The sequence below is a fragment of the Mastigoproctus giganteus genome, chromosome 2 (assembly GCF_048544385.1).
Source record: "Mastigoproctus giganteus isolate SK-2022 chromosome 2, ASM4854438v1, whole genome shotgun sequence".
Taxonomy (NCBI): Eukaryota; Metazoa; Arthropoda; class Arachnida; order Uropygi; family Thelyphonidae; genus Mastigoproctus; species Mastigoproctus giganteus.
Genome location: NC_143576.1, coordinates 186,844,254 through 186,862,773, shown reverse-complemented (window position 1 = coordinate 186,862,773; position 18,520 = coordinate 186,844,254). Strand labels below are relative to the sequence as shown.

General features: G+C 36.4%; 1 protein-coding gene across 1 annotated transcript in view; it reads right to left on the bottom strand.

Annotated features, from left to right (window-relative positions):
• The window catches only part of LOC150089839 (dihydrolipoyllysine-residue succinyltransferase component of 2-oxoglutarate dehydrogenase complex, mitochondrial), a 286,282-nt gene that overhangs the window by 62,648 nt on the left and 205,114 nt on the right, over nt 1–18,520 (bottom strand). Inside the window, exon 11 of the mRNA XM_090389672.1 lies at nt 12,991–13,058. Coding sequence (XP_090245798.1) covers nt 12,991–13,058 — 68 coding nt within the window. The remainder of the gene's footprint in view (nt 1–12,990; nt 13,059–18,520) is intronic.

Sequence of the window (18,520 nt, the reverse complement as noted above, 5' to 3'; positions counted from 1 at the left end):
AATTGACTTGGTAATGGGAACTGTGACATCTGTTTGAGTGGAGACTGTTTGGAATTTTTTTACTACATTAGCATAGGTACTATTTTTGTTTATAGTAGGTGAAACTAGTTTTTTTGCTTCTTGGTAGCTGACTTTGTTTTCGACCTTGTATTGTACTATTTTTTTTTCAGTTTTCCATTTTTCACAGATTTTGGAATATGCCGGGTGGTCACCTTTGCAGTTCGCGCACGTCATTTTTGCAGCAGAACACTCACTCTGATTGTGATCTGAGGACCCGCAATTTGGGCAGACAGAAACTCCCCTGCATACAGTTGGCGAATGGCCAAATTTTTGGCACTTAAAGCACCGGACTGGGTTCTGGATGTAAGGTCTTACCTGACACCTAAGGTAACCAGCTTTTATAGTGGTAGGCAGGTTCGGTGTTTTAAATGTGAGTATCACTGTCCGAGTAGGGACAGGCTCTCCATCTTTTTTGATGACGATTCTTTTTGCGTGTGTCACATTTTGATCTTGTAGTTCCTGGACAAGTTCATCCTCCGATACGTTTAAAAGATCCCACTCTGATATTACCCCTTTAGAGGAGTTTAAGGTGGCATGTGGGGTAACCTTCGTGGGAATTCCACCAAAGGTAGATACTTTTAACAGTCTCTCAGCGTGTCTACGTTCGGTCATTTCAATTAATAAGTCTCCGGATCTCAGTCGCCTAACCATTTTTGGAGGGCCAGCCACATTTTCAAGACATTTTTGTATCAAAAATGGGGAAAGCTTACTCAATGGTTGGTCTGTGGAGGAGTGTAGAATTAAAAAGAGAGGTACGGTATTATCCGTTCCTTCTTTTTTTTGTCGTTTAGCATGGGATGTTGTGTCATCATGATCTCGATCATGTCTATCTAGGTCTGGATCAAAAGATCCATAAGTGGACTATTTAATTTTGTCCATGTTTGCTCCTTTTTGCCCTGGGAGGGTGGCTTTCTTCTCCCAGATTTCCAGCCCCGCCACGTGGAGGCAGGAGCGGTGCCACCAGTGACCAAGCGATAAAGGAAGGTTAGTAGTTAGTGCGTTAATAAATAATCCTATGTACAAGAAGAAAGGTGTCTTTCCTTTCTGTTAGGTACGCTAAATTCTTTACTTTAGAACAGCAAAATTAAATAACTGTGAGAAACGAAGGATACTACTATAATTATCAGCCGCTCTTTGAGAAAATCGCTTTATTATCACTTAGAAATCGCTATAGTCACTCGCTTGGCACTCGGGGCCAATTACACATGTAATAACTCAATTCAGAGTGGATGGATTTTCATGAAATGTTATATTTGGCTCTTTCAGAATGACTTGTCAAGCCTAAAATTTCATTAAAATAGGAATTAGAAATCCATCTTTTTTTTTTTTCCAATATACATGACATATCAATACATGTCAAGGTCTAGGCTATATCGTAGCTAAAGCACTGAACAATTAGGCTGTCATGTGCTGAAACAAAGTTTTCTTGATTTGATCATAAAAGTCATTGCTTTAAGCTCTTTTTTTTTTTTTTTTTTGTTAAAAACCACGAATTACTGCTGATTTCTAACTAGCCCAAAATATAATGCATTGTGTTCATTAACTAACTTTTGTATTTTACCTGAATCCCTAAAGATAGCGGAAGATTTTAAACCAGAATCTTCCCTTTCATACAATTGCTTCTCATAGATTTAGTAAAAACTGTAATTAACTGTCTTCCTCTATCCTTGTATCAAATTTTATTATTAAAATGTCCAAGTTTTTACATTCTTGATATTATTAATTATTGTATAAAGGAGAAATATTTTTTTAAGTCGGTCACTGTATAAACTCATCCCTATCACAAAAAATATACATTCAGTTCAAATGAAAGATAGGTGGCCTATTGCAATGTCTTCTTGTAATTTCAAACTTTTAAACAGATTTTCTGCAAAAGTTTGAAAATAGAAAACTTCTGCCTTTGATTTTGTACACCGAATGATTCTTATAAAACTTCTGCCTGAATTCTATTATTCTATAATAGTCTTACAAGAATCACTATCTAATCATACTTTTATCTACAATCAAATGCTGCATAAAGTTATTTCAATGGGTATTCCCGAAGAAGGGGGGGGGATACTCTGTTTGCTGTTATTGTTTTGGCTATCCTTTCTCTCCTCATTCAGGATAACATCCTAATAATTGGTTAAGCTAAATATTTGAAGATCTGGGCTAACTCTATCAAGTAATGAACCATCAGTCAATACCTAAATTAAATTATGCACTTTATTACAGTCTAACTACTTTAAGGCTTTTGGTTTAGACACTGACCCAAATAAATCTGCTCATCTGACCATCTATAAAAAATTGGCTGCACCTATTTTATTACCCATGTTACACAACCTATACATCAACACAGTTTCTGTTCAGAAAGATCTTAGCGTCTACTACAATGAAATGCTCCTATGTTCAAAATGTATATTAACCAAGTAGTATACTGTACAGGGTATGACTGCTTAAACAAAATCTTGTCCGTGTCTCAACTCCTCACACCATAATGAAATATGTAAAATTGGACATTTTTATTCACCTGTTATATGGTGCTGTCAGGAAGCTCAGGCAACCCTGGCAGAGGCCAGTCAGAGAACTATGGACTGCCTGGCTTATCTCCTAGTGGTGGTGGAGTAGAGTCCCATTTAGGGCCCTGCAGTCAAAAGCCAGAACAACAGAAACCAACACTACTCCAGAAAACAACACGCTACACCCACTTCTGGCATTCACAGAGTTCTGTTTACTTCATACAAGAAATGACGGTGCAGTTGTGGGAAACCACCGGTGGTGCCCCAAACCAAAACACTATGGTGCTGAGATTTAGTCTACTGCTTAACTTCTAATACTAAGCTGAATGGCACTGATTTAGCAGAGTACACCATTATTAAGTGGGTTAATGTTAAGTCTGGATTTAAAGCATACCAGATCTCCAAATTTTTTCTCATAAAATAAACAAGATACAGAAATGAAACTTAAGTCATTTTGCAACACAAACTTCTAGGAAAAACACAAGCTGTGAAGGCTGCTGCAAAGTTTTGTTTGGAGGTGTGTTTAGCCCACTAATGAATGGCCAAAGCAGCTACTTGTCAGCTAGGAAAAGTTCTGTTGCAAAGAACACCCTTCGTCGGTGAAAGCAAGTCAAGTCACTAGATCAGGTAACTAGTTGTGGGATAACCTCAACTTCATTTTCTGTAAAAAAAATTTGCAGTATCTTAGCAGTATGATTGTCTTGATGGTATCAAATATTCAGTCCATGTGGACTTCTGAAATGCATTGTGAAAATTTTTCTTTAGAATCTTTTCACATGAGCTTCCTGTCTCTGTAGTGCTCTTGGGAATACAACATGTAAAGATTATTCCATGAAATCCATAAAAGAGAAACCATAATTTTTTTCAGAAATTACAGCTTTAAGGCTTCCTGAGTTAGTTAAAAGGTTCCTTGTGCAACATGGAACCTTTTAACTAACTGCTAAAGTGCACAATTCTTTTACAGAAAACAAAACAGATTATCCTACATCCTCCATACTAACCTTACCCTGCATCTGAAGACTTTTGGTTGCTTCCAACAACAAAGGATGCTCTTCATGGCTGAACTTTTCCTAACCAACAAGCAGCTGCTTTCGTCATTCCCCAGTGGTCTAAACACACCTCCAAACAAACCTTTGCAGTAGCTTTCACAGGTTGGCAGAAAAGGTGTGAAAAATGCATATTCCTACTAGGATATTATGTTGAAAATTAACTTGTTTCATTACTGTATCACATATTTTATGACAAATAAATATAGATATCTTATAACTTGAATGCACCTCGTAGTATTATGACTTATGCTGTATTATATTTTTGTATGTTGCCTGTAACACACAAAAATATATAACATAATACAAAATAAAACATAATGTTGTACTTTTAATTTGAGCAATGTTATGTTTGCTTATCTTTCTTCTGTAATTAACTTGCTATTGTTCTCTACTTATATAATATTTTGTCCTTTATGTTAACCCCTCTGGCTTGTGTACCATCCAGAGTTGGTTATTACCATTGTATCTGATATATTGATACAACCAGCCAATTAATACAACTAAAAACTGATGTTTATTTTTAGGTATGTTTGCATATATATGTATAAGTGCCTATTGTCTTCACCACATCATGTCCATCCATCTGCATGCAGCAACTCGATTCCCAGTGGAGAGATTTTCGTGAAATTTATATTTAGATATTTAGTTCTTTTAGAAAGATTTGTCAGGCCATCTCAAATTTCATTTCAATTGGACAAATAGAAATATGGCAATTATTATTTCTTTTCCATGGTCTATATGGAAAAAAAGAAATTCATAGATTAAATATAGTTTTAAAGCAATATAGAAGTCCCATGAACACAGTGTTGCTTTTGAAGATATTTACATTGAGTGATCACTGAATTATGACCACCCACCTAATACCGTGTTGGGCCACCATTCACACAGATAACAGATGCTATTCGCCTAGGTCTTGACTCCAACCACTAATGAGATGCAACCACTGCCACCAATAGATGTCTGAAGACATCCGTATGGATCTGCAGCCATGCTGCCTGCAAGATTTTCCACAGTGTAGGAATAGATGACAGTTGTGCCTATATCCTCACTTCCTGTTCCAAAACATCCCACAATTGGATTGAGATCAGGTGTTCAATTGGATTGAGATCAGGTGAATTTGGAGGTCAACCAGGATGGGGGATATGTTCACATTGTTCCACAAACCGCTTGTGCACTGTGGGCCCAATGACATGGTGCATTATCATCTTGGAAGATCCTATTTCTGTCCAGGAAAAAGCGACATGGCACAGTGTACATAGTCTCTTAAGAGCTGCCAGTTGACCTAACCAGTGAAATGCTGGTCCATATGCCCAGGGTTCCTAGTTGTTGCAAGCACAACATGCCCCATATTAAGCAACCACTGCCACCTGCCTGGATACCAGGCACCATGCATGATGGGTCCATGAACTTGTGTTGCTTGCACCACACATGAAGGGATCTGTCGGCATGTTGCACCAGGTATTTGGACTCATCCCACCAGCACACTCACTTCCAGTCCTCCAGTGTCCAATTAGCATGTTGTTGATAGCACCACAACATGCTAACCCCTGGCTTGTAGCCGTGAAGGGTATTGTGTACGGCATGTGCATTTTGTATGCAATAAAGAGTTCTTCTTCTTCTTCTAACATTCACTGTCACAACATTCAGGGTGTCTCTTGGGTCATCTGCTGTGGAACTCCATACATCTGATGGTGCAGTGCATCATGATGTGAATAAACATTCCACACATGACATTATCATGTGTGGAACATTCCACACATGACACATCTAATTTGCATTTTGTTAATTTTTTAAAATGTCCAATTACATCATGTTTCCTACCATCTTATTGTGGTTTATTTGAAATTAATTTTTTTATACAGTGCAACTTCTAATAAGGAGCACTTTAGATAGCAGGAACCTTCTGCTATCTAGGGTGGCTACTTATTACTAATCCCGCACCAGCACTTTATAATATATCCACATACAGTACACAAAGCAAGCATGTTATCTTATCCTGACTTTGCAATACAGGCAGTTCTCGCTTTACGAGTTCCCGAGTTTTTTCCCCCCCCAAGTATCAACAAAATCGAAAATATAAACATTAACTGCAAAAAAATGAATGTTAAACATTCATAAATACCGCATTCCAAACCATGCGCGTAGCTATACAATGCAGGGTACCCCGCTTTACGATATTAATCAGTTCCAGAGACATCATCATATTGTTAAAATACCGTAATGTGAACCCAATAACACATTGTTTTTTTTTTGGTAATTTGTTTCAAGATCTTGGAAGTTCAAATTTTCACTGTATAACTAAGCTCTTTATCTCTCTAAAATGTCATTTTTAAGGTCACGAGCATGACCTCAAAAATGACACACACAATTTTACATTGTATTCCTCTAGCATCTTACTAAGGATATTGTTAATTAGCTTTACATCACACCAATCAAAAACAAAAGATGCATGCTGTGGTTACACATAACAAAACAAAGGAAACATTTCCCACATTCCATGCACTTTGTTCAAAATAGATCTGCACTCCTGATGGCCAATTCATAAATGAAAATAAAAATTTACAGAATGCTTCAAAAATTCCAAATTTAACAGAAAAGTTGCAGTTTTACTATTTCTTACAAAGAGAGAGAAAACTATATCATGATGGTGAGGTGGAGAAGAGGTCAAAACAAGTCAAAAAGATGATTCTCCATGATAAATCTGGAAGTTGATAGATATGTTAATGCTTCAACATCCCATGCAGCCAACAAATTTCTGAAGTTATCCTGCAGTAATGAGTTTGAAGGGTAGTTTCAAATGCTCTTTTGTATATTTCTAGCCTAATATCTATTCCTAAGTTGTAAATTACCACTACAAATCTGTTTTGTCATATACGATATATTATATATGCACTGCCCCTCTTCATTGTAGTTGTTTAAACAATCAAACTTATCGTTAAGTTCTAAGGGTAAAAAATTTATTATTGTTTTGTTTATTTATTTATTATTTATTATTATTATTGTTTTAATAAATTATGGTTTGAGCATGCTCAATGCTGATGGGATTCTTCCTCTTGCTCAGAATAATCGTCTGAGAGGGCATAAATTCAAATTGAGGAAAGACAGTTGTAGGATAGATGTGCGGAAGTTTGTCTTTAGCCAGCAGGTGGTTGATTGCTTAAAAAAAACTTCCATCTGTCATTGTAGAAGTAGATAGCTTAAATAGATTTAAGGCAGAACTAGACAAACATTTGGAGTGAGTATATGGTGAAATGAGAAGGATTTTTTTTTTTTTTTTGGCTGATGCTATATAAATTTGCCTTTAGCCAGCAGGTGGTTGATTGCTGACTTCCGATCTGTCGTTGTAGAAGTTGATAGCTTAAACAGATTCAAGGCAGAACTAGACAAACATTTGGAGCGTGTGAATGAGTGAAATGAGAAGAATGTGTGTGTGTTTTTTTTTTTTTTTTTTGGCTGATGCTATATAAGCTTGCTTTCTTGCATCATGTGCCTTTTACTAATGCTAATAATAGATAATGAAGAAAGCTTCCATGATTTCCCCTTTTTGTAATTAAATTTTCTAAAGCCAGGAGGTAAGAATATTTGCATAGCTATTGAGACTGAATGTGTTTTAAGAGAATTTAATAATTTTTAGTATCAATATTATTATTATTATTATTATTATAAATTTTGCCATCTTTTTATCTGCAATCTATACAGGCATACAAGTGCATATGAGTGCAATTTCATGTCAGTTTGCCATATGTACTTGATACTGCATTCTTTACAAGTGATATATCACATTTGGGAGGGGGATAATATATATACATACATACTTTTTGACTACTATGTATTTGGTCATTTGATCTAATTGTTTATTTGAAATTAGTTTTATTTTATACAGTGGAACTTCTAATAAGGAGCACTTTAAACAGCAGGCACCTTCTGCTATCTAGAGTGGCCACTTATTATTGATCCCACATTTTACAATAATAATGGTTAAAAATCTTCCAATTATTGGAAGCTCTAGATAATGGTTATGGCCTGGATTCAGATGACAGCTAATAAAAACCTATGACTAGTTACCAGAGAGAGGAAGGGGAAGTAATAACTTCTGACTACTGCTTTGTTTTTCAATTTTTCAGCAATTGAAGAAAAAAACTAAAATTTAATAGTGTCATGAGAAAGAAAACTTAAGTCATTGTCAATTAGCTAAAAAGTAAATTAAGCAACAATTATTAGTACATATTTTAAATTAAAATTTCAATTTTTGTCCAATATCTATATAATAATTTGCTTATATCCCTCAGTCTGCAAATTGAATAACTCAAAAACTAAACAAGCTTTTGATCCGATTCCTTTTGCAATAGGTTTTTTAGCAGTAAAATTGAAAGAGAGAGAGAGAAATTCCAAAAAAAATTTCCAACCAATTTTCAAATCCCAAGAATTTATTTAGCTTTAAGTGAAACTAACTTGCCATTTACTTTGAAGAGAAAACAATTTCTTAGCTTTTGTCATCGTAATCAACAAATCTCAGGGTTAAACTTTCAACAAAGTTTAAGATTAAAGAGGCCTGTGCACTCTGGATTCATTATTACTGTGGATTATTGTGTGACACAGAGCGAAACAGAAGACAGAATAAATAATGACAAGTTTAATACTAATTGTAAAACACACATATATTAAATACATACAAAAGCTTTTAGTTATTATGGTAACCTTCATCAGTCAAATTGACAGTTAAGAGTGTGGAAAATGAGGGCATGTACTGCCAGTCATGTATATGAAACTGCGTGATGCAATAGTTAATTGTTTGATGTTGAAGCCTGTGGCTGTGATGTATGTGAACATTGCCAAAGTTTGTCATTCATCAAAATGGTTGCTTCAATAATAGGGTGGACACGACATCCACTGCTTCTGCTGACTGAGGTATTAGAGCATGTGATGTTTAACAAATCTAACCAGTCGTTTCGCCACTAGTGGCAGGACCTATCTACAATCACGACATTGCGGTGCAGGTCAATGTCGTAGTGGGTTGACCAGAAGTGTTCGGCAATGACTGAGTGTTCTATGTCCGCTAAGCAGATGACTCTTTCGTGTTCCGAAAGATGTTTGCCAAGCCGTCTCCCAGTTTCCCCGCTGTAGCAGCTAGTGCAGTCACGGCAAGAGATGCAGTAGACTAGATCACTTTGTAGTAAGGTGGGAACCGGTTCAACAAAGTTGGCATTTTTGTTCATGGATTTTATGTCGCAGCCTCCAGATTCAGATAATTTTTGTGCAATAATCGTAATTTTTTTAAAGGATGATACAGTTATACATGTAAAAAAAAATTATAAAATTTTATTTTTAACCAAGTCTGTCCCACTGGCACTTTAGCCAGCAGTGAAGGGAGCTGAGGGAAATGTTTCTGTAATTACTTCAATATTAATCTTTACTCCTTTGAATCAGTTTTTTGCCGAAATATTCAACATGAGTATTATAGTCTATTTATGATTAAATAATTACAATTTCCTTCTAGGTTTAATACTGGGAAAACAGAGATGGCAAATATTTTAAAGGACACAGAGTATTTATGAAAGTTGGCAAGAAAATGGAAATTGTAGTTCTAAAAAGAAACTGATTCATTCACTGAAAATTCTGCAAAGAGAGAGAGAGACTGAACTGTTAATGAGTGGTTTTGTGTAGCCAGACTTAACAATCTTCCAGTGTCAGCACCCTTGTCTCAAGAAAGGCTTCGGAAGTAGTGAAACAATTAAACAGGCAAAAGTTTAAAGCTTAAAAAAGATGGCTGGTTACAAAATTTAAACTATGCCACAATATTTCATATAAGATGCTCTACAGAGTTGCTGGAGATGTAAACAATGTCATAGTGACAGACTGGTAGAAAAAAATTAAAAAGCTTTTGGGAAGGTTTTCTAAGGGGTATTCAAAGGGTTTCTAAGACATATAAGCTAAAGGTTATAATGATTTATGCACCAACATCGAGCCATGATGATGATGTTGAAGAAATGTACACCGAAATTGAGTCTTCTAAATGAACAGAAAACTCACTACACTGTCATTATGGGGGACTTCAATGCTAAGGTTGGAAAGAGACAAAACAGTGCAGAAAGGGAAACTATAGGAAATTTTGGAATTGGTGAAAGAAATGAAAGAGGTGAAAGACTTGTGGAATTTGAAGAATCTAGAGGAATGTCCGTAATGAACACTTTTTTCAAGAAAAGGGTGAACAGAAAGTAGACATGGAAGAGCCCAAATGGATTAACAACTAATGAAATCGACTTCATCCTCACTAACAGAAGATATACCATGAATGATGTTACTCTTCTGAACAAGGTAAATGTTGGAAGTGATCACAGAATGGTAAGATGCAAACTTGATATAGATGTAAGAAAAGAAAGGGAAAAAACTGACTCGAGTAAATAATACAAAGTTCTTTGAGATAACAAAAGAGGAGAAAAAGCAGTATTTACTGGAACTTAAGAACAAGTTTGAGCTTCTGCAGACTATTCAGGACCAAGATATCAACGAGGAATATTACAACTTTCTGAAAGTGATTTGTTGTTGTTGTTTGTTGTTTGGTTTTTAGGAGCATTAGCAACTAAGGCCATATTGCTCCGGGATATGCGGTGGTCATTCCCTGACCTTTCCGCATCCTCCGTATTTTTGGTGGTGACGGGCTCGAACCCCGGTCAAATCAAGAAGCGTGTGCTACGCACTGCTGCTCCTTCCCACCTGGCTACGGAGGCGCCTCTCTGAAAGTGATAAAGCCCAAGAAACCTATAGGGAAAAAGAAATCCAAAGAAGAAAAAAATCAGTCAAGAAACACTTGTAATGTTGAACAGAAGATGACAAAGGAAGAGCAAGAAAAACACTGACAGGAAGAAAATTGAGTATACTGAGTTATGCGAAGCCATTAGAAAGAGACTCAGACAGGACATAAGAAAATTTAACACACAAAAAGTAGAATCATTAAGGGAAAACAAAGGATTTAAATAAGCAGTCACGAGCAGTAATACAGAAAGACAAATGATACTGAAACTGAAGAATAGCAATGGTGTACTTATGAATAGCAGAGAAGGCATAATTCAAATAGCAGAAGGCTACTATAAAGAGTTATACAAGGAGCGAGGGAATGATGCCAGCAATGGGGAAGATGGATTGCAAAGTAGCAACACATACGACATACCCGATATTCTTCCTGATGAGGTAGAACATGCAGTGAAGAAAATGAAGAATCAGAAAGCCCCGGGGGAAGATGAAGTTACTGTAGAGTTGTTAAAATTGGGAGGAAGAGACATAACACAAAAACTGGCAAGGCTCTTCACAAAGTGCATTAGAAAAGATATGGCACCTAAGGAGTGGAATAATGCAATCATAGTTTTGCTGCATAAGAAAGGAGATAAATCAGAAATTGAAAATTATAGACCAATTAGCTTGTTATCCCACATCTACAAGTTGTTCACAAGGGTCATTACTAACAGATTAGAAAGAATACTTGATGAGAATCAACTGAAAGAGCAAGCTGGCTTTAGGAAAGGATTCTCAACTATGGATCACCTTCATGTAATGTCACAGCTAATGGAGAAAGCAAATAAATATAAAACACCATTATGCCTGGCATTTGTGGATTATGAAAAGACATTTGACTCTATACAGCATAAAGGCAATGTTTCGAGCACTGGAAAGACAAGGCATAAATATCCCATATATTATGATTTTGAAGAAAATATATGAGAATGCTATCTCCATTATTAGACTAGACAAAGACAGTAATAAATTTAAAATTGAGAAAGGAGTTCAACAAGGAGACACAATATCTCCGAAGTTGTTTACTGCTGCCCTTGAGGAAGTTTTCAGAAGATTAGACTGGTCAAGGACTTGTTCATAATGATGAACAAGTATGCCATAGAAAGGGATATAATGATTGAAGGAGCAGTAATTGAAAAGGTGGAGTCATATACTTATCTTCGACAAAGTCATTAGCTGTAATAATGATAAAGGGATGGAAGTCAAGAGAAGAATAAATTTTGGATGGATAGCATTCAGGAAATATAGTCACATACTGAGGAGCAATATCCCAATTTGTCTGAAACATAAAATAATGAACCAATGTATACTCCCCAACATGATTTATGGAAGTGAAACTTGGGCACTCGCCAAAAGAATGGAAGAGAAGCTGAGAACTACCCAGCGAAGAATGGAACAAATTATATTGGGAATCAGACTGTTAGATAAGAAGAGAAACACATGGATTAGAAAGCAAACTCAAGTAAAGGACATTCTTATCAAAACTAATGAACTAAAATGGTCTTGGGCAGGACACAGCTCAAACACATGATGACAGATGGACTAAGAAAATAACAGAATGGTACCCAAGAGGAGCTAAGAGAAAACCTGGAAGACAACAATGGAGACGGACAGATGAAATTCATAAGTTTGTGGGTAGTAAATGGATGGCCATTGCACAAAATAGAAGGAACTGGAAAGTTGCTGGAGAGGCCTTCATCCTGCAGTGGATTGAAAATGGCTGATAATGATGATGATGGGAAGGTTACCAAGAATGGTAACCTTCACAAATTATAAATAAAACATTCTAAAATTACAATGAGGCCAGAAATCACATCTGATTGCACTTGGTAAAGCACATTCTGAATTACAGTAATACGTTCTGTAAAACAAACAAAGCATGGTTTTATTGCTTCCTTAGGTTTGTTTAAAGAGTAAAATCTGTCTGTGTTCATGACTTTCTTAGACTGTTTTATTGCTCCTGAAAATGTTTGCCGAAATGAAGCAGTCAAATCATTAGCACAAAATCACATATACTATATTCTGAAAATGTACAAAAAATAGAAACTCAGTGAGACAGAACTCTAAAAGTTTGTTGTTAATTTCATTTAATCCTTAAATATGTTAATCTGTGGCCTCAACGTGCTGTGATGGGCAGTTGGAAGTGGAATCGGATGTATACCATTTTTTATGTCACAATAAAGATATACTCTCTCTCTCTCTCGTTGAATTTTCCAATGACAGTAGAGATGAAAATCCAAACAAAGTGGAATACTTGTTCTCACATTTTCACTATTTTTGTAAAGAAAAATGCCGGGTGAAAGCATTGTGCCTATTTGTGAAAAAAGTTTAAAATAAATATTAAAGAATCTTATATACACAGCACCATACATTGTTAAAAGAGAGAGAAAGGTACCTCCTATAACATACTTTAAGCATACCCTGACAGTGTCCACTAATTAGAGTTTCTGCTATTGTATTTATAACTTCACAATTTCTAGCCAATGGTTGGTGTTCAAATTTTGTATATTCTATATTATCTTGTTTACATTAAATTTAACACTCATTCTGCTGAACTGCTGATATATACACACAACATCATATAAATTACTTACCTTAGGAGTTGCTACTGCTACACTAATATCAATATAGTCTCTATATACAATTTCTTGGTCATCTATAACTGGTTGGGAGAAAAAAAAATCACAATTAAAAAATTAAAAACTTAGTACTGTATTTATCATTAAATACAGAATTATTGAAAACATAGGCTTCTTCTGTTTTCAATTTAATTTGTTTAAACTGTTAAAGAATAATTGAAATATATAAACTCCATATTGTTAGTATGGAATGTATATACCTCAAACATGCAGGCCATACCTTCAGGATCAATTCAGGACCTGAAAACAACAAAAAACATCTACCTAAACATATCCAAGTTAAAAATTCCAAGTAAGAGCATATTTATAAGCATTTCCTGGTTACATCCTAATTTGTTCTCTAATGATTATCCACTTATCGTTAAAGGAACTGCTCAAAATCACTGACTTGCACTTGAATACATACTTGTATATATTCAAGTGCAATAATATATACAGGTATGTATTCAGGTATGAATACATACACATATATATATTACATTATTTATTAAACTGAATACCAAGGGAATTATTATACAACAGAGAAAGGTACCTCCTATAACATACTTTAAGCATACCCTGACAGTGTCCACTAATTAGAGGTTCCACTATTGTATTTATAACTTTACAATTTCTAGCCAATGGTTGGTGTTCAAATTTTGTATATTCTATATTATCTCTATTACCTGCGAGGTGATCTGATTGAGCGAAGAATCCCATCTGCATTGAGCATGCTCAATGCAGATGGGATTCTTCCTCTTGCTCAGAATAATTGCCTGAGAGGGCATAAATTCAAATTGAGGAAAGACGGTTGTAGGATAGATGTGCAGAAGTTTGCCTTTGGCCAGAGGGTGGTTGATTGCTGGAATGGGCTTCCAATCTGTCGTTGTGGAGGTTGATAGCTTGGATAGATTCAGGGAAGAACATGACAAACATTTGGAGCGAGTGGATGGGTGAAATAAGGGTGTTTTTTTTTTTTGGCTGATGCTATATAAGCTTGCTTTCTTGCATCATGTGCCTTTCATCATGCTAACAGATGAAATTTAATAAGAATTTGGAATATAAGTATTGGGGGTGAAAAATATATCTAAAAGACCATAGGGCCAAGTATCTGGACCTATGGCCTTATAGGTGTATGTTTTTACAGACTGATGTAATGTTCAACCATTATTTTGATGGCATTAATCTGTTCTGATACTCTCTTTCTTTTTTGCTAATTCTATATTTTTCTACATAATTTCACACACACATATATATAGTCTACTCCAGTTATTTGGAACACTGGGACTAGTGCATTTTGGCCCAATTAAGCGGCTGCCCCAATTATCCAAAGTTTCACATAAATAGTTAAAAATGCAATGGACCCCCTTGACAACTGGTTCACTGTACAATCAAATCACATCACGATGGATTCACCATAGTAAAGTACCGTTCACTACACGATGTGTAGTAACCGCCGGTCATTGTGATCAGGTTTATGAATTGAATTTTAGTTCTATTAAACAGCGATTCTAATTAGCGAAAATAGGAGGAATATTATCCACAGGTTATAAAAGTAAAGATATATTAAGCACAAATTTACCCTTTGTTACCTTACCAATTAAAAAATTAAATGACACATGAAAATCGGAAGAATATACGTGATAATTGGAATAATTAATACGTACTGTAATATGTACATACTAACTAGTTGACATTTCTGTTCACTGACATTTGTAGGTGGAAGTTAAAATTTAAAACAGTAAAAAGATAAGCAATCAATAACAAAGAACATGGCACACACACAAATTGCAAGTAACACGATACATGCAAGTGATAACGAAGTAAAAAGTTACAAAGCTTTAAAAATAGTAATGAAAAGAAGTTTCTGAAAATTAATTTTTTTATATGATTGAAGATTCCATGGAAGTGTAAACACAATTCACCATAATAACCCACGGAATTCCAGCTGTCAGTATTATCGCAAATTCAATAAGATCGAGTTTACTATCCATTTATGATAGATTGCACTAACAGAAAAGCCCAATAAACAGGTTACTGCTAATTGTTTTTGTTTTATGGTTGTGACCTCTAGAAATCCGACCGAACTACATGGTATGGTCGGACACAATTGTAGGGTAATCTCCAGCGCTGCAGTCTCCTGCCCCGATTAAGTGAAGTAAACCCTCGTTATTTTCTCAATTGGGCTCTGTTTTTTAAGATTTGCCCCAATAAACGGCTGCCCCGATTAACCAGTGGCCCAAATAACCAGAATCCACTGTGCATATACACACAGATAATATACATACCTGTATAAATAATATATGTAAACAAAATATAATAAAAGTTCATTGCCAAAAATTTTTTTTAATATTCTTTCAAAACATCTACTTTAGCAATGAGGCATATTTCTATTTGAGAGATCTGTTTAACAAATGCAATTACAATGCAATGACAAAAGAAATAACTAAGATTGCCAGAAACTACTATGCCAATACTATTCAAGTAATAGAACTCAAACATCTACAAGGAACCTATTTGCTCCCCCATCTCAAAAGATGTATGCAACACGGTTTACTGAATTAACTGCCAACAGGGAAAATTTTGCACAGCCATACTGAAAACTAAAGTTAAAAAACGAACAAGTACTTGGTTGGGAGAAATGACAAAAAGTATCATGGAAAACTGACATTGTATTACAGAATAATACAAGGTTTTCTACAGTATTCCAGAATCCTTCCTGTCCACCATCACACAAAAAGAGAATTTGTAGCATCCTGAATGATATTATTATTATTATTAGCCAAATGGTGCAAGAAAGCCTGAAGCTTATGCTGCACCAGCCAAAAAAAAAAATTTCACCAAGAAAGAGAAGAATGATGATATCCAGTTCAGGACCCTGGGTGTGCCAAGCCCATACTCACCAGATGTGAGCCCCTGGGGGTATGTATCATAAATGCTTGTTTCTGTGATCCCTGGGGGGTGCCCTCATGGGCAGCATAATTGATAGAATCGCTGCTTTCTCTACACCGGGTAAAAATGACCTGTGTTTAGATAGCCAGCTTTAATCGAGGATGGTAAATCTGGAGTGCTGAATGTATGATGGACCTAGTTGGATTGAGATTTCCATCTTTTTTGGTCATAATTCTTTTCACATTTATTACTTTTTGACTGCTGAGTTCCTGGAGTAGTTTTTCTTCAGACACTGTAATTAGGTCCCACTCGCTGATGACATCTTTTGATGAATTTAAGGTTTTGTGGGGAGTAATTGTTACTGTCAACCCAACAAATGTTGTCTTTAACAGCCGGTCAGAATGTTTTGAGATGGCTGTTTCAATCCGGAGGTCACCAGATTGCAGTCTTTTCATCATTTTTGGTGATCCAGGAATAGATTCCAAAGTTTTTTGGATTAAGAATGGTGATAACTGGTTTGGGCAGATAGTGAATGTATCAACAGGAAATTTGGAATATCGGGTTGACACTGTGCTTCTCTTCGAAGTCTTTTGGGTTGATTGGATTCATGGTCTATGTTTGAAGGTTTTGATCTTGAACTCTAAGGCTGTATAGATGGATAATTATTTGTATCCATGTTGGCTTCTTTTGGCCCTCGGGGGGGGGGGTTAATTTTACCACCTAGGTCACCAGTCCTGCCATGGGGAAGCAGGAGCAGTGTAGGTTGTGGCCAAGCACAGAGGTTAGTACAGTTAGTAAGAGTACTAAATTAAAGAAAAAGGTAGTTTCCTTCTTCTGGGTTCACTTCTTAGTGCTTTTAGAGCTACTTAACAGAAAAGTTGATTGAGTAACAGAGAAAAACAATGAAAACTCAGTCCAGTAGAGAAAAATGCTTGCCCATGGAAAACACTTGGCATCCGGGGCATCGCTGCATGAGACCCTGCGGTTGGCAACACAGTCACGGGCTGCAGGTCGCACCTATCCAGGGGAGGGTATCTGCATTTTGCCAGATCTGCCTTAACCTTAGTAACCTAAGTGTGCCTATCATCCTAAGAACTGGAGTGTGTCCAGGCACAGGTTAGTAGGGCTCGTGCCATGCCAAGAAGATGGTTGTGCACATATGCTGACTGGTAGTTGGTAAACTGGCCAGCACACTTGGATTACGCATCAGACAATGGTGTCTAAGAAAGGCAGGGCATTTGCCCGACTCCAGTTCGATGGTGAATTGAAAGAAAGGTGACAGAGTTGAGGTGGTGTAGGAGCCAGTCTCCTGACTCCCAAGGGATGACCATGAACACATCATCCACATACCGGCACCAAAAGGCAATGGGATCTGGCAAACCCACAAATGCACGACCTTCCAGCTTCTCCATTGCGATGTTTGCCGTGATTGAATTAACCGGGGATGCCCTTAGATTGTGCCTGACTGGTGGTGCCATTATGTTTGGCGAGTCCATTTATCTGCAGATACATGGCACAGCCATGAGTTCCCATAACAAAAAGAATTTCCACCCCTGTGGACTGTAAAGATGTTAGCACCTCTACAGTCCAGGGGAATTATGCATAAATCTAGTGATCTCATAATTAATCTCAATGATTTCATTGCACTCATTTGTTACTTCATTTGGTATAATAACTTGGTATATACCTCTAAATACAATGTTCTTTAGCCTCATTTTTTATGGCCAGACATCATCTATAACAAAAAGAATTTCCACCCCTGTGGACTGGAAAGATGTTGGTACCTCTACAGTCCAGGGAAATTATGCCTAAATCTAGTGATCTCATAATTAATCTCAATGATTTTATTGCACTCATCTGTCATTTCATTTGGAGGGTTGTTAGAGGGCAGGGTTGTTAATGATAGTAAAGACAGTGTGCTACTGCAACACAGGATCTAGAAAAGTTAGGTAGATGGGCTGAGAAGGGGCAACTGAAGTTTAATATTAACAAATGCAAAGTACTGCATATGGGTAGCAGTATCCCAAGAGAAACATATCAACTGTGTGGTACTAAACTCAAAGAGGTGGAGAATGAAAAAGATCTGGGGGTAATTGTGCAGTCGGATATGAAGTTCTCTGAGCAGTGCAGATGGGCTGCCAGAGTAGATCATGGAGTCGATGATATATAGGAATTTTGCTAGTAGAGACAAGGAGGTGATTATACGTTTGTATAAGGCGATGGAGTTGCCTAATGTTTGTCAGGCCACACCTTGAGTACTGCGTACAGGTCTGGTGACCCCATTTTAAAAAGGCCATAAAAAATATAAAAGTAGTTTTCATTAGACTTTTGGAAACCAATTCTGTCATATAATTATCAAGCACTCTAAAACAAGAATTTTAAATCAGCAGCATTAACAGCATCCAATAAAAGATGAGAGCTAGCATAACTTTCAATCTGAAGCATACAAACAGAAACATGCACTGGCATCAGAGGTTGTCTCTAATTATTATTATTATTAGCTATATAGCACAAGGAAACCTGAGGCTCACGCTGCACCAGCCAAAAAAAAAAAATTCCCCGAGTTACCCTGAGAGAGAGAGAGAGAGAGTATAAAAGTAGAAGGGAATCACCA